The sequence below is a fragment of the Magnolia sinica genome, chromosome 2, assembly GCF_029962835.1.
Source record: "Magnolia sinica isolate HGM2019 chromosome 2, MsV1, whole genome shotgun sequence".
NCBI classification, from domain to species: Eukaryota; Viridiplantae; Streptophyta; class Magnoliopsida; order Magnoliales; family Magnoliaceae; genus Magnolia; species Magnolia sinica.
The window spans coordinates 77,625,794-77,642,910 of record NC_080574.1 but is presented as its reverse complement, the minus strand read 5'-3'; the positions used below and the strand labels follow the sequence as shown (position 1 = coordinate 77,642,910).

General features: G+C 36.3%; 1 protein-coding gene and 2 long non-coding RNA genes across 3 annotated transcripts; all 3 read left to right on the top strand.

The window, feature by feature from the left end:
• The first annotated feature begins 9,140 nt into the window (after positions 1-9,140).
• On the top strand, positions 9,141-10,283 carry LOC131229343 (uncharacterized). The gene is made up of 3 exons (XR_009163268.1): positions 9,141-9,270; positions 10,038-10,122; positions 10,258-10,283. It is a non-coding gene; the product is annotated as an uncharacterized LOC131229343 (long non-coding RNA).
• Positions 10,284-11,449: 1,166 nt separating this feature from the next.
• LOC131229334 (FACT complex subunit SSRP1-A-like) lies at positions 11,450-11,910 on the top strand. The gene is made up of 2 exons (XM_058225276.1): positions 11,450-11,626; positions 11,718-11,910. Exons 1-2 carry the CDS (start codon positions 11,495-11,497, stop codon positions 11,874-11,876), a joined length of 291 nt encoding a protein of 96 aa, XP_058081259.1. The 5' UTR covers positions 11,450-11,494; the 3' UTR covers positions 11,877-11,910.
• Positions 11,911-12,606: 696 nt separating this feature from the next.
• LOC131229331 (uncharacterized) lies at positions 12,607-13,131 on the top strand. The gene is made up of 2 exons (XR_009163262.1): positions 12,607-12,687; positions 12,829-13,131. It is a non-coding gene; the product is annotated as an uncharacterized LOC131229331 (long non-coding RNA).
• Positions 13,132-17,117: the final 3,986 nt, after the last annotated feature.

Sequence of the window (17,117 nt, the reverse complement as noted above, 5' to 3'; positions counted from 1 at the left end):
GTGATGATAAAATACAAGAAACGAACCATGAATATAGTCAGTTCTGTTTTGTTACCAGAATGAGGATACATATTAGAAGTAAAGATACGATGCAAAACTCTGTATCTGGGTAAAAAATATTTGGTTGCATGGGCATTCCCTTTCTGAGTCCATTGAGCATCCATGTTACAAAGTGCTCTAGTATTAATACATTTTTCAAATTCAGAAACTTTCTCAGCTAGATTACTAGGTGGAATACCATCATCATTAACAGGTATATCCATAAGGCTTGAAATTAAATGATGATCAACAGGAAAAGGCCCTTCTCTAGTAGCAATAGAGAAAGTTAATTGATTAGTAGAAAATTCAGATATGCATACAAACATGCTCTGCGCAATGGATTGGTATGCCACCCCGCCCCAACGTAGGATGTTATCCCAATCTACAGATTGGAGAAGAGGAAGGAGACCGAAACGAGCGATGTGATCTAAATCAACAGCTTTTTCCACAATGACATTACTCAGACGCAAATCACGCACATAAGGTGGATCATCTTCAGGAGACCGAAGATGGCGTCTTGTAATAGGAGTTGATCTGGATGACGAGGGACCTCTAGTATTTTTCTTTTTCCCTCTAGAGTCCATATTCTTGAGTAAAAACAAGAAATCTCAAAGAAGTAGAGATGGATTTATCTAGATCAGCAAATGGAGAAGAAAACCCCAAAAAGCTTAAGGCAAACTTAAAATCAATTACTCCAATGAAGAAATTGAAGAAAATAAATCATGAATCTACAAGAAAGACAAGCAAAATGCTCTAACCTGGTTGAATGAAACACCCGTGTTCGACTAGTCGTAGCTCGACTTGTTGGAGAGAAAAGTGAACATGAGGAAGAAGAGAGATTTCTCCAAATTGAAGAGGTCAGAGCGCTTCACGACCGGTCTTAGGAAATACATGATCGGTTGTACCACGACTGGTCGTGTATGTCCACGACTGGTCGAGTACCGGCCAAAAATTATATTTTTCAGCTAATTTAAAATTTTAACCACAAAATACATAAACATATATACAATATGTTACAATTATGTAAGAATATTCAATATAAATTCCACATACCGAGGTCAAACTTTAATTTATTAAACCTGCTTTTGTCGAGCGGTTTAGTGAAAATGTCAGCAAGTTGAGTCTCGGTTGGAATGTATTCCATAGATATTATTTTTTCTTTCACTAATTCACGAATTTAATGATACCTAATGTCAATGTGCTTGGGACGTGAATGCTGGATTGGATTTTGTAGAAATATTTATTGCACTAGAATTATCGCAATATAAAACCATTGAGTCTTGTGCAATTCCATAATCGCTTAACACATGTTTCATCCAAACAAGCTGAGTACATGCATTTCCTGCTGTGATATATTCAGCCTTAGCAATGGAAAGTGATATGGAACTTTGCTTCTTGCTAAACCAAGAAACCAAGCAATTTCCAATATAAAAACAACCACCACTGGTTGATTTTCTGTTATCTATATTACAAGCCCAAGCAGCATCTGAGTACCCAGCCAATTGAACACTAGTATCATATGGATACCAAAGACCCAAATTAGCAGAACTTGCGACATATCGCATAATTCGCTTATCAACAGTTAAATGAGATTCTTTAGGTTTAGACTAATATCTAGCGCAAATACCAACACTAAAAGCAATATCAGGTCTACTAGCCATTAAATAAAGTAAACTGCCAATGATGCTACGATACAATTTAGGATCTACATCTTTATCTGTAAAGTCTTTTGAGAGTCTTAAAGTTGTACTCATGGGAGTATCAAAATTCTTACCATTCTCAAATCTGAACCTTTTAATCAAGTTTAAAGCTACTTGGTTTAAGAAATAAAAATTCCATCAGGTTGTTGTTTTACTTGTAACCTTAGGAAATAATGTAATTCCCCAACCATGCTCATCTCAAACTTAGATTTCATTAAATCTGCAAACTCAATAGTCATGTTAGCACAAGTTGATCCATAAATAATATCATTAACATAGATCTGAACCATTAAAACATCATTTTTGTGTTTCTCAACAAAAGCGGTTCATTGTTGTGTTTCTTAACAAAAAGCATCTTATCGACACTACCCATTTGAAAATTATGACTGAGTAAAAACTTAGTCAATTTCTCATACCATGCCCTAGGAGCTTGTCTTAGACCATAGAGAGCCTTTTTAAGATGGTATACATGATTAGTTAACTTAGGGTCTTCAAACCCTGTAGGTTGTTCGACATATACCTCTTCATGTAAATCGCTATTCAAAAAGGCACTCTTTACATCCATTTGATAAATCTTAAATTTTCTATAGCATGCAATGGATATAACAAGTTTGATTGATTCAAGGCGAGCAACTGGGGCAAAGGTTTCATCGTAATCGATGCCTTCAATTTGAGTGTACCCTTGTACAACCAGTCTTCCCTTGTTTCAAATTATATTTCTAAGTTCGTCAGACTTATTTTTGAAAATCTACTTTGTTTCGATAATGTGTTTATCTTTAGGTCTAGGAACGAGATACCAGACATCATTACGAACAAATTGATTAAGTTCTTCCTGCATGACAACTATCCAGTTTTCGTCAGAAAGAGCTTCTTTTACGTTAGCTGGTTCAATTTGGGATGTAAAGCATACATAATTACATATGTCTTCTAATTGCCTACGAGTGCGCACACCAGTGAGAGGGTTTCCAAGAATCTAAGTAGTTGGATGATCTTTAGTATTCCTTAATTCAGAATTAACTTGATTTGATGAATTATTTGGTTTGTTAATTAAAAGAACTTCATCATAATCTAAACTAGGGGCAGGTGTATTCAATTGATCATCAATGACCACATTAATGGACTCTTGAATCACACCGGTCCTATTTTTTAGTACACGATATGCACAATTGTTTAAAGAGTATCCTAAAAAGATCCCTTTATCACTTTTAGTGTCAAACTTTTCCAAATTTTCACGATCACGTAAAATATAGCACTTGTTGCCAAAAACTTGAAAGTATTTAACAGTAGGCTTCTTATCAAACCAAAGTTCGTAAGCTGTTTTATTATTAGATTTACAAGTATAAACTCGATTAATAATAGAGTAGGCGGTATTCACTACTTCAGCCCAAAGATTTCTAGGAAGCTTCATACTATTTAACATTACGTTTCCCATTTCTTGAAGCACTCCATTTTTCCTTTCCACAATTCCATTTTGTTGTGGTGTTTTGGGCGCAGCGAATTCATGCGATATTCCCTGATCGCTACAGAATTTCTCAAAACTACTATTCTTGAATTTAGATCCATGGTCACTGCGGATCTTACTGACATGAGAACCTTTTTGAATTCATTTGATGATCTTTTTCACTTCATCAAGGGTTTCTGATTTATCCCTTAAAAATGTTACCCAAGTGAATCTGGTATAATTATCTACGATAACCAAGATGTATTTTTTGACACCTCGATTCTCCGTTCTGGTTGGTCCTACAAGATCCATTTGGAGTAGCTTGAGTGGTCTTGATGTGGCATTGAAGTTCATATTTTTGTGAGAGCTCCTAATTTGTTTACCATACTGGCATTCACCACATATTTTGTCTACTTTTTGCAACTTTGGTAGACCTTTAATTAGTTCTCCTTTGCTCAATCTGTATAAATTCAGGTAGTGTACATGTCCAAGGCATTTATGTCATAAATTTGTCTCCTTGGTATAGACCATGTAGCATGATTGATTAGATGAGCTACCATCGCTTACAATATAGCAGTTTTCAGAAGTTCTGCAACCAGTTAATATAATAGAACCCTTTTTGTTTATTATTTCACAACCTTGATTGGAAAATTTCACACTACGGTTGTTATCGCATATTTGAGATATGCTTAACAGGTTGTGTTTTAGCCCCTTAACATATAAAACATCTTTAAATAAAGGGAGGTTATAGAGTTGAACCGTACCTTTGCCAATAATCTTGCAATTGCTACCATCACCAAATGTGAGTGACCCATCAGTCATATCTTTTATATCTGTGAATAAAGCCTTGTTGCCTGTCATATGCCTGGAGCATCCACTATCTAGGTACCACTTTGAATGGCTTATTGCTTTGAAAGCAGTGTGGGCAACCAAATAAGCAACTTTAGGAACCCATTTGAGAACTGTTTTGGGTTTAGGAGTATAGTTGGTCTTCTTCTGTCCGTTGTTGTAAGAATGACCTACTGAGTTAGATTTTAAGAGCTCCTTGAGTAAATCAACTATCTTTTCAGCTAGTGGGTTTCGGTTCTGATTTTTAAAGTTGACATAGTTGCTTTCAGGTTTTTGAAAAGTTTTTGTATTTTTAGAAAAACCTTGATAAGTACTTTTCCCTTTTGAGTTTGAGGTCTCTCCTTTCACAAACTTAGGAGGAGTATTCTTTTATTTAGGAGGTATATTCTTATCATAGCCCAACCTGGATCGATCGCCACATTTTCTTGATTCGGATAATAGTTTTTCTAACTTTGGATCACCTTGGGCATATCTCCATGTGTCCTTTAAACTCAGAAGAGAAGATACTTCATTTTTAAGTTTCTCATTTTCAGATTTCAGATTTTCAATCAGGGACGTTTTGAATTCTAAATCACATTTTGATTTTTCAAAACAATCTGAAATTTAGGATTTTTTTAAAACAAGTGATTCAAAACATTCTTTAAGTTTAAAAACTTTTCTTTTTGAAGTTTAAGTTTGACAGCAATTTTACAACTTTCCTTGTATATAAGCATCTTGAAGATCCTCTTCATTTTCACATTCACTGTTTAGATTTTCCTCACTAGTTAAATCATCATGATCTGAAAAAATGAACTTAGTTGGAGTCATAAGGGCTTTAACTTCATTGCTCGACTCAGTTTCAGAATCTTCTGATTCAGAAGAAGGTTCAGGATCAGACGATTCATCCCAAGTAGCCAACAAACCCTTCCTTTTTGTTTTGTCCCTTTTAGGACATTTGTTTGCTAAGTGCCCGTACTCTTAGCAGTTGTAACATTGACTATCTTTCAAAGGCTTCCAATTTTTAGATTTAGATTTAGATCTCTTCTTATCATTTGATTTTTGAAAATCTATCCTTTTCTTGCTTTTGAAAATCTTGTAAAACTTTTTCGCTAAAAGAGCCATATCATCTTTAGATTCTTCTAAATCTGAGTTTTCCTGAGAAATACCTTTAGAAGACTTAAGAGCGATGGATTTCCTTTTAAGAGCTTTAAAGTTTAACTCATAGGTTTATAAAGAACCAACTAGTTCTCCTACCCTCATATTGTCCATATCACGAAGTTCCTGGATCCGGTTACTTTAGAGTTGAACCGTTCAGGAAGAGCGCGTAGTATCTTTGAACACACTTTACTTTCTTGGATTTTATCACCAAGACCCCACATTGAGTTTACAATGTCATTTAATCTTGTGTAAAAGTCCATAAACATTTCATTTTCCTCCATATGAGTTTCTTCAAATTTGGTTGTGAGGAGTTGGACTTTAGATTTTTTGATAATTGTAGTACCCTCGTGTGTCATTTCTAATATATCCCAGGCTTTCTTTGCAGTATCACTGAATATGATTCTTTTGAACTCATCTGGTGATAGTGCGTAAGTGATTGCATTCAGTGCTTTTGCATTTGCACTACTCTCATTTTTCTGAATGGTGATCCAAGAGAAATAAGGAGTTACTCTCATTGATTTTGAACCATCAATTCCAGTCACTTCAGTGGTAGGAGAATTCCATTCAGTCACTGTGGCTTGCCACACACTCTCATCCATTGATTTGAGGAAGATCCTCATCCTGGCTTTCCAATAGGCATAGTTGGAGCCATTAAAGGGTGGAGGCCTAGTGACTGATAGGCTATCAAAATTTGACATCTTTTATATAGCCCAGATCATTAGCTCAGGAAATAAATCTAAATAAAAAGAAATAAGAGTGAGCTATTAAGCTTTGATACCACTTGAAACTGCCTAATTATACGTCCTAGAGGGGGGGGGGGGGGTGAATAGGACGATGCCAAATTACAATTATAATAGCGGAATAAAATAAAGAGATAGCTAAATAAAATAAATCAATTCACAATGCTGAAATAAAATCAACCTCAATAAACAAGTATTGAGAGGTTGATATGAATTCAGTTCTAAGGACAACCTTACACCATAAAAACCAAGGGTTTATGGCAGGACAACCTTATTTCTAGAACATCCTTTGTATCAAAAACTCAATCGGAAGAGAAATAAATAAATAGCATGAAATTGAAATAAATTGTAGGAATGTAAATCTAAATTATTACAACATTCCACACACTTGCTTGAAATGTAAATTTTACAACATTCACATCCACACATACATCCTACAAACTAGAATGATAAAACTTTAAGCAAGCATTCAAAACCACAAGATAAAATTATAGTGGTTTGCCTATGTGTACACCAACTGTTTCACAACAGCCACACAGAATGCTACTCCACTCCTAATATCCTCACACAGGGGATATTAGCGTTCACTAACAAAATAGGTTTCATAGGTTCACCTAAAACCTTCACAATTGTGTCTTTTAACTTGGGCTTACACAATTCAAAAACCCACACTTTCTAAGTTTTCTGGTTCTCCTCAGATAACCACATAATGAGATTTTCTAGCGAATCTCAAACAAAAACCAAAAGAATAGAAATTTTACATAAACGTAAAATACCTGGATTTCTCCTTTCGTAGCAGCCCGGAAGAACCAATCGGAGTAGAAGTTCGAATCAACGTTCAATGTCTAATACTCACTTAAAATGGTTCTAAGTTCTAATTGATTTTAAATTAAATCAAATGGACTGGCTCTATTTGATTTTGATTCAAAGAAGAAAGAATTACAGAATTTTCCCTTTTCAAATTAGATTGGAATGTAGATCAAAATCAAATAAAAATAAGCTAACAAAAGAAAATATTAATTATGCACAAAGTAGCTTAAAATGAACACTAACTTCTCAGAGTGGATCCTTTAATTTCTTTGAATTGAGTTATCAAATTCTGAGATTCGTGCTCAATTTATAGAAGCCGAAATCACAACTATGATTGGTCTTAGGGAAACTTCGACTGGTCGTAGCTTCAACGACATTTTGAATTTTTAAGTATGATCTTTAAAAACCATTCTACGACTAATCGTGGGGTGTCTACGACTGGTCGTGGACCACCTACGACCGGTCATAGTTGACCCAGGACTGGTCGTAGACCACATGAGTTGGTCACTGTAGTTTGAGTCGAGGACCCATGACTGGTCGAAGTTCGAGTCATGAACACACCTACGACCGGTCAAAGGACCTCTATGACTGGTCGTGGGCTAACCAAAAAATTCTAAAAATCTTCAACAACTTAGGACTGGTCGTGGAATTTCTTAGACTGGTCGAACCAGTGCTAGGACAAGTCGAACAAGGTCCAGGACTAGTCATAGAACAGACCAAATTCATATATAAACATACAGTATGAATTATGTATCCAAAATGACCTACCCTAAGGTCAATCTAAGGTCAATCATACCTAGGACATGATGTATAGACATTGAAACTCCATTCTATCAAATGATTGTTGACCTTTGAATTTTACAAAGCTTGAGATTTCTACTTGAAGAAGCTTGATCTTGAGATCTTCGAAAGCTTGACATCAAACTTCAACTTGAGTTGCTCTTGAGTCTTGAAATGTACTTGAGTCTTGTACTCTTTATTGATGTAGCTCTGAACATTGATGTTTACAGTACATGGCTTGAAGTCGATCACTGTACTTAACTTGAAGCACTTGTGAACCAGTGTCTAGAACATATATAACAACATACAAACACAAGACAAAAATAGAGTTTTAGCACAACAAAATTTGACAACCAAAGAAGCATGAGACCATAGCACTTACAGTTTGGCCTAGAGTGCTGACGAAAACATAGATATTAAAGGAGTTTACTTAAAACTTTTCTTAAGTCAAGAACATATTTTTGTAATTTGGTCAGGACATGTGGATTGTGTTTGAGGTTATTTTGGATATTATTTGACTAAATCTTTATCTTGAAGTATGTTTTCCTATTTACCCTAGATTTTACTTTCCACTTTCTCTGTTGGTTGATCTTCTATCACACTTCTCATCTCTATTTGAAGGAATGTTGCAATTATGCCAGGGGGATTTTTTTCGTTTATTTCTGACATATTTCCTCTACTTCAGGTATGGTCTGATGTTTTGTTTTATACACACACACACACACACACACACACACACACACTTGAAGTGCTTAATTGGTTTTACACCACATGTGCCAACATGGCAAATAGGTGTAAGATCCAACCTGTCCATCAGGTTAATTTGAACTTGTACATCTTTTCCCAAAAAAAAAAAAAATACTCCACTCATCATGTGGGCCTCAATATTAGAAATAGGTGGATGTACTAGAATACTTTCAGCTAAAATTTTCAGAGCTGTACATTTGTTTTGATAACCGTGGCCAACTTGACGAGTGGTTCAACTTGAATCCTGGGTTAGGGCATCAATAGTGATTAAGGTTTGTTAGTCTGCATTGTAATAGAGATTGATGTTCTGATTTATCTAGAACAGGCTCTCCACAGACTCTTTACATTGAAATTTCTTCACAAGATTGCTTATTGGACTTTGGTCATTATATTCTTCTGCAGAAAGCTTTGAAGAAAGAGCACTTCTTGTGGCAACTTTTAAACATTGAAAAGGATATGAAGAAGTCAATTTTTCATAATAAACTATTATCAAGCAATCTGTTTTCAAAGAGAAAAAAAAATTATTAGTAGAGATACCAAACAACCTCTTTGTATAATTGTAATTAAGGGGTTAAAATGATACTTTCTTGTGCAGAATCTGACATGCAGATATTTTCTGAAATAAACGGAGTTTTAGACATTTGGTAAACTATACGAATAGTTTTGAGTCTAAAACAGAGTTTTGCTAACTGTAGGTAGACCTTATTGAATGGGCCAGGCCAAAAGTCTAATTGAATGATCTATGAGTAAATTCAGTTAGAAGTATTGGACTATCAAATAGCCTCCAAAAGGAGTCAGATCTGGACAGATTGAATTGCAGAATTGTACTTATAGTAAAGACATTATGGTGTTTAGACTGTATAGTAAAGTTGCTTTTTTACACCCCATATTTCATTTAATTTAATGATATGTTCTGCTTTCTCAATTGTTTGTTTTCTATCCTTTGTTCTGATGTAATGTTAATTTTCAAATGAGGGTCGAGGGTCTTTCAGCAAGTAAGACGACACATTTCTCTATTATCTTAGAAGTAGAATCCATGTTGTCACTTAATCATTTGTTATTATTGGTTCTTCTCCCCTTCGTATTTTTGCATGTAACTTATTGTGGGCTTCAACAAGACCCATTTCAACATTTTTATCCCATCATTGGAAAATTGAGCAGATCTTTGTGTTCTCATACTCAGTGTTCTCATATTTTGTTCCTTAGATGGTGTCTATTTCTTGTTGTTGTAGACTTTCTTTCACAGCAACAAGTTACATGCATATCCAGCCTGATTAGATTTTTTTTCTACATGTTTTCAGGGGTTAATTCATGAAGTCTTCCCTGTAATCTTGTGTGGTTTATGTGACACCAGAATTATTAGACCAGGAAAATTCTGTAGTTGTCAAGATGGATATGCAGTTAATTCATCATTATAAGCCGAAGATGGAGTTCTTTATCCACTCGAGAAAAGCTTCTTTCTACCCAAGCCTTCTACTCTCATTTCCCATGAGGAGGTATATTTCCCTAAAATTACTATCATTCCTATGCAAATTAACTCTTTTGATGTGCATCGTGAGCATGCCTGTTTGCGGTTGTGCATATGAGACATGCCATCTTATTTAGAGAGTGGTGTGGTTTGTTCTTGACTCATTCCCTATCCAGATTGAATATGTCGAGTTCAAGAGGCTTGTAGATTCTAGGAGATCGAGCATATGTCATGGGCATTATCTTTCTGCTTTATACTTAGGTTTGCCCATTCAATTGTGAGTAGTATTCGATAGGGAGCTAATTTATTTTAGTTTTTCTGTGTAGGTTGTACTTTAGAAAAACAAATTGGATCAATGTTGTGAAGACTGTGGTGCCTGAAGGCCAGTTACTATGTAAATATTATACCAGGGTTTGTATTTCATACCTTAACTAGAGTACTTCAAATATAACTTTTGAGTACAACACTTTGATTTTTATTGCTATTTTGAATTGTATTCTTGATTATGTCTATTATTCATGATTTCATATTGCATTGTCATTACAGTTATTGAAATCAAAGAAATATTGTGGCATATGCAAGAAGATTTGGCATCATTATGATGGTGGTAGTTGGGTGAGACCTTATGATCTCTACACAGATTTTGATTCCTTCCTTTTCATATATATATATATATATATATATTATTCATGACACTATTACTTGGTATCGTTCAATAAAAATAAGTATGTTGTGATTCATGTAAAGTTTGGGTTCATGCGGAGTGTGACAAAATTTACACCAAAGTTTTCTAGGTTTGACCTTATGTAATGCTGATTTGGTCTCATGTTCATAAAAATGCACAATGTTTATAAATCACATCCTCTCAATGTTTATCTCTCTGAAATTGTGAAAGATTGTTTACTGACTGAGTTTTTCATATGTGAATGCAGACCCTCAAATGAATGGGAAGCAGATCTCCCAATCTTGCATTGTGGTAGGAACTGTGGGGTCCACTGTGTTGCATGTGTTTTGTACACCCTGTTCATCCCTTTTGCCAGATCATTTTTGAGCATAAGCCCTAAAATGAAGCAGATCCAAAGTTCATGTGGATTGCAAATAAGGTGATTAAATTGTTTGGCATTTCATGCGTGAGATCTTTAATTGTTTGCAAATTTCACATTTCAGATAAGACATGATAGTTATTATCTTAATATTGGTTCATGTTGAAGGCTATATCTTGTTATTATTTTACAAAAATTACAAACCTGTAATTTAAGAATATTAGGTTTGTAACACTTCTTATGAGGCTTGCCCAATTGCTAGAGTATATACCAGATGAAATCATCCCTAGAATAGTTTGAGATTCTTATGAGGCTTGCCCAGTTGCTTATGCAACTAATCACTTGTTGTATAACTTGTAGCTTCTCACTTTCTCCATACCCTGAGGGAGAGACTCCATTCATATGATCCTATTTGGCTAAGTCATCAACCTACAACAAGCTTGACTTATGAATATGGGACGCAAATAATACACAATGTTGATAATAACATCAAAGGTACATCGAAACTTCCATGGCCTTGTTCACTGTTGCATGCAGTCAGTCCTATGGAATAAAAACCAACTTCAATTTCCTACTTTCATCAGCTTGGGGACACAAAAATGTTTAACAATCATTTTTATCTTTGTAAGTATGGTTCCACAGCTGAACATCGAGTTGAGTTTTTTTTTTTTTAAACTATCGTTCCGCTTTGTTTAGACCATGCCCTATTTGCTCTTCACGGTGGAAAAGGGTTGAAAATTATGAACTTTGGAGCAAGCCAACGGCAGACTAATGGTGTTGAAGATGCTCTTCAGGCTGCTGATGATGATGCTGTAGATCCACATCTTGAATGGATTAAAAATGAAGCGGGTGGTGAGGAAAGTGATGAAGAGGTACTCTGAGTCGTCGGTGATCACTGTATCATTTTATCCCATATGAAATATGGGTACTTAATGATAGCTTTCATGGATTCATTAAATTCAGGATGAAGATTTTGTTGTGGAGAAGGATGATGGAGGCTCTCCTACTGATGATTCTGGAGATGAAGAATCAGATGCTAGTGAAAGTGGTGATGACAAAGAAGTAAACTACATCAACTCCCTTGTTTTTACTCCTTACCTTGTTTCAATAGAAGTTGGGTAACTAGAAAGTTCTGATACTTGATTTTGACATGGCAATTTATGTAATCACCATTGCTGTTTTAGAATGTTTTGGTGCTTTTAATTACATACTATAGCTTTCTCATCAATGTCTAGCCATGAAAGTTAATACTTCTTTCTCTTTTCTTCCCATTTCAGAAGCCTCTCAAGAAGGAAACTAAGAAAGAAGCCGTTGCTCCTGAGGCATCTTCTTTTAAGAGGAAATCCAAGAATGGAGATGAAGATGGTTCAAAGGAAAAAACCAAAGAAGAAAAAGGATCCTAATGCACCAAAACGTGGTTATGCAAATCCACTTAATATGGGGGCTCCATTTTTGTGCCGCCATATACACCAAGCTTGTCAAATATGCTTGGTGAACCCTGCTCACATCCAAACCACATTTTGAAGAATCTCAGCCAAAATGTCTCTGTTACCTAAGAAGGGTGGCGAGTATTGAGTATGGCAAGTTAAAGAGTTTGTAGGATATGAGTACCTAAAGGGCTGTTTGTTTTACAAATTACCACAATATGGTAACATAAATATGTAATGATTATCTAAATCTATTTTTTTACAGACCATAATACCCCCATTTTCATGTGCAGGTGTCTCTATTAGATCCCACCTCATATGTAGTGGTGGTGACTACATCTGTGACCATTAATCTATATGCCTTCACCATTTTTGAAGTTTTCCATTGAGGCAGATTGCGTGGTCACCGAACACTGGTAGCAAGCCTATGTGAATCCACAGAAGTTTCAGGTAAGCCGGTAGATCCAAAAATTCAGAACATTCTATCTGACCCCATCATGAGATAGGTATGCTTTTAGGAGTTTTTATGGTGTTCATGGTTGTGGCATTATCTGTTAATACTGTAAAAACTTCACAGTTTTATGTTGGTTATCATTGGTCATGGCATCATCTATCATTTTTCTGATGATGCCATCTCTTCTATTGAGGAGTGATTGACCCCTCATGCATCGTGGAACAACTTGAGGCTCAAATTGTAAAGGTGAAAGAAGAAGCTTTTAGCAGGAAAGAGATTCTATAGAAGGTTGAAAGTTGGTACTCACAAACCATGCTAAGCAACAAATAGCAGCTCCAAAGGAGCCTCATCCCCTTCAGTGTGTTTTGTTTATTCCAACCATTTCTATAAGATGATGCAGCTAATTTATTGTCTCCATGTTGTACTTGCATGCCTAGATTTGTTTCAGTACGGTTTCTACCCTACAAACCATGATCACAGGACCCTACTTAGTTTATTTGATGTTATTTAACAAATGAACATTTAATATCATGTCCAAAACAGCAACCTCAAAGAATAGCTTTCAAACATAATGGCTATGACCAGCTGGGTTGCAGCAGCTTGGCACAATAAACTAGCAGTAACAAGCCAGAGAGCCAGATTTAGTATCTTAGCTGATTCCTTTAGTATTAATAGACCATTAACTGTTTGATTAGTATCATACTGATTATTGTCTTGATGAATGTTAAATGGGTGAAACATGATTACGATATTATTAAACAATCGTGTGAATTATTTTTTGAATGACTGTCAGGTGTAAAATTAAAAAAAATACAAATGTACCGACAATTTTTTTTTTTAAATTCGAAGCTATTTTAGCGATGGACCAAATCCGTCGCTAATTTCTGAACTGTGACAATAGAAGACGGATTTGAGGTCCGTCGCTCCTCATATTAGTGACGGATAATTTTTGATAACGAAAATTCGGGTGTTTTTTTTTTGAATTTCAGCGACGGATTTTTATTTTTGCGACGGATCTTATCCGTTGCTACTATGCGACAGACCTTATCTGTCGCAGATTAAACGACAGATTTTATCCATTGAAAAATAAAAATGACCCAGTAAATAGCGACGAACGAAATCCATCATTTTTTTGGTTTTACGATGGATTTGGTCCGTCGTAAATTTACGATTTTGGCATAGTGTGAGCTTTGTAAAAGCTTACTGGCATTGTTTAGTCCACTCGAATGGTGCGTCCTTTTGAAGTAGATTACATAAAGGACGAGAGAGGTGACTGAAGTCCTTTACGAATCTCCTATAAAAACTAGCGTGTCCTAGGAAGGATCACACATCTTGTATGTTCTTGGGTGGAGGTAGGTTAGAGATAAGATCAATTTTAGCCTTATCTACCTTAATTCCCTTGGACGAGATGATATGTTCAAGGACTTCCCTTATGAACCATGAAATGACAGTTATCCTAATTGAGTACCAAATTCTTTTCTTCACACCTTTTCATCACACATTTAAGATTCTCTAAGCAATCACTGAAAGATGGACCAAAGACAGAGAAGTCGTCCATGAAGACCTCTAGATATTGCCCCACCTGTCAAAAAAAATACTCATCATACATCACTGAAAAGTGGCGGGGGCATTATATAGTCCGAATGGCATCCTTCGGTAAGCAAAGGTGTCAAAGGGACAAGTGAACGTGGTCTTTTCCTGATCTTCAGGGGCTATCTCTATCTGGTTGTAGCCCAAATACTCGTCGAGGAAACAATAATAGGAATGACCAGTTAGCCTTTCCAAAATTTGATCGATGAAGGGAAAATGAAAGTAGTCTTTCCTTGTGATGGTATTCAATTTCCTGTAGTCAATGCACATTCTCCAACCAGTAGTAACTCTATTTGGCACGAGATCATTGTTGGCATTGGCTATGATGGTGATTCCGGACTTCTTGGGAACCACTTGAGTTGGACTCACCCATTGACTATCGGATATCGGGTATATGATACCCACATCCAATAGTTTAAGAACCTTAGCCTTAACCACTTCCTTCATGTTTGGATTTAGTCTACGTTGTGATTGCCAAGAGGTCTTCGTATTATCCTCAAGATAAATGTAGTGAGTACAAATCGAAGGGTCAATTCCCTTGAGGTCCGTAATCGACCATCCAAGGCTCCCTTATGCTTAGTGAGAGTAGAGATGAGCATACTCTCATGTTCTTGCTTAAGGTGGGAAGAAATCACCATCGGGTATGTCTCATCTTAATCTAAATAGACATATTTCAAATTAGAGGGCAAAGGTTTTAGGTCAAGCTTCGGTGCCTTGAGGTTAGATGGTAAAGGCATTACATCGGTTTGGGGCAATTCTTCAAATTATGGTCTCCATCAGTTAACTTCAAGTACCGGTGTGGTATCTAGCATGGTCCCTATCTACTAATCATGTCATTATCAAAATCATGGGAGTGGGCCAGGCACGTCTCTAGAGGGTCAGAGGATAAGGTCATCAAAGTTCTATCTTCCACAAAAGAGTCAATCATATTAATGTCGTGAAAATTGTCATCATCCTCTAACTGTTTGCCCATGTTAAAAAAGATATTCAAATCTAATATCATATTCCTGAAAGACATACTCATAACCCCATTCCTGCAATTAATGATTACGTTTGAAGTGGCAAGGAATGGGCGACCAAGAATGACGGGAATTTGAGTGCTCATGTTACTGATGGGTTCCGTATCCAGGATGATAAAATCTACCGGGTAGTAGAATCTGTCAACCTGGACCAATACATCCTCTATTACCCCTCTCAGTCATCAAGTTGTAATGTGGCTAGGGTGAGATTCAATTCACCCAAACCTAACTGTTTGTAGACCGAGTAAGGAATCAAATTTACACTTGCTCTTAAGTTAAGAAGTGCGAGCTCAAACTGGTAGTTCCCAATTACGCAAGTGTTAGGGTGTAAAATTTGGTTAAGGGGAGAAGCTTCAAGGAGGAAAGTTGGTGAAAGAAGTGAAAGATAGAAGTGAAAGACAGGTGAGTTGCGTAGGAACCATGTTGCGCGAAGAGGTGAGTTGCGCGAGTCTGCGCAACTTGTCCATAGTCATGTTGGGTCGCGTAACTCTCTTAAGAGAGGAACAGATTAAGAATGCGAAGTGGGGTGCACGACACAGGATTTGAGGGCTTACATGTGTGAAATCCTATAAATACCCCCTACTCCCCTCATTTGGAGGATCGGATGCTCTGAAGACCAGTGCCTCTGATAGGTACTGGAGGCGGAGAGAGAGAGAGAGGGTGCCAAGTGCAGAAGGCGTGGACCGCGCTACTCCTAGTGAGTTGTGTGGGTCTGCGCAACTCTACGGCCCATGCAACTCATAGGAGTTGCACGGGTATTCTTTGAGGCAGTGTCATACTATATTTTCAGGTTTTCAGGCCGGTTTAGGTGTTTCAAAAGGATTCTGGCACTCCTCCATCATGTCAATGTGGGAAGAAATGCATGGAATGCCCACACAACTCATCTCCTCTAGAGATATGACTGATATGAGCCGGAATGCTACCGAAATTTATATTTGAGCCGATCTGATACTAACATTTTTATATTTTCTACGAAATTTTATCTCGGAATCAAAGGATCAAAAGGATGTAATGAATTCAGAAGGAATGAAATTGATGATTATTTTCTTTGTTCTATCTTTTGTTAATATTAAGTGAGATAATTCCCCAAATCAAATGCTTTTCATTTATGGTCGAAACAAAATGGCGACTCTACTGGGGAATTGGGAAAATTAAGGATTATTACTGTTGAACCTAGTAGATGATTCCATTGCAGTGCAGTTTAAGCAATAAGGCTTCATAGAAGATATTAATAAAATTTGGATTTTGTAATATATCAATTTATTAAGCCTATATTATTTTACATCTATGGATGTTGTTGTGTGAAGATTTAATTATTATGCTTCCACTTATATCTACATCATGTGTTATTTGTTAGTTAGGATCAGTATTCTTGTAGGTATATGTTGGCCAGTGTTTTAGATCGAGGGTAATTTTGAAAATGTTCTTATGTGGTTCATAATAGGAAATGGTTTAAAAACATGGTCAAGATTTTTTCACACTGAAAAATATACTACAAAGAATGATATGACATGGAGAAATAGTCCTGAAAAAGGATGATGAATAGCGACGAAAGGCAACAACAAATTTGACGTCCGTTAGAGGATTGTCAGTAGCAATGGCTAGGGAGCTATCTTTTTGTAACATCTCGAAAAAATCTGTACAAGGACCCGAGTACCACCTCAGGCAAGACTACCCAAGGACCACATCCTGTTGAATGAGTTAGGCGGAAATTAGTTAAGTACTAAACTAAATAATCAGTGGATTAAGCTTAGGCCACCATTTCCACAAATGCGAAGGCCTAAAACCATCAATACCATTGACTCAACATCACTTAAAGACCTAGGAGAAATCCCAAGAGCTTGTTGCTCTTGGGGGTACATTGAAACTCTGA

Excerpts from the sequence above, each read along its gene's own strand:
- LOC131229334 (XM_058225276.1), top strand. The coding sequence starts at position 11,495 with ATGAACTTTGGAGCAAGCCAACGGCAGACTAATGGTGTTGAAGATGCT. Across the intron at positions 11,627-11,717 it reads GTGAGGAAAGTGATGAAGAG|GATGAAGATTTTGTTGTGGA; the intron begins GTACTCTGAGTC and ends CATTAAATTCAG.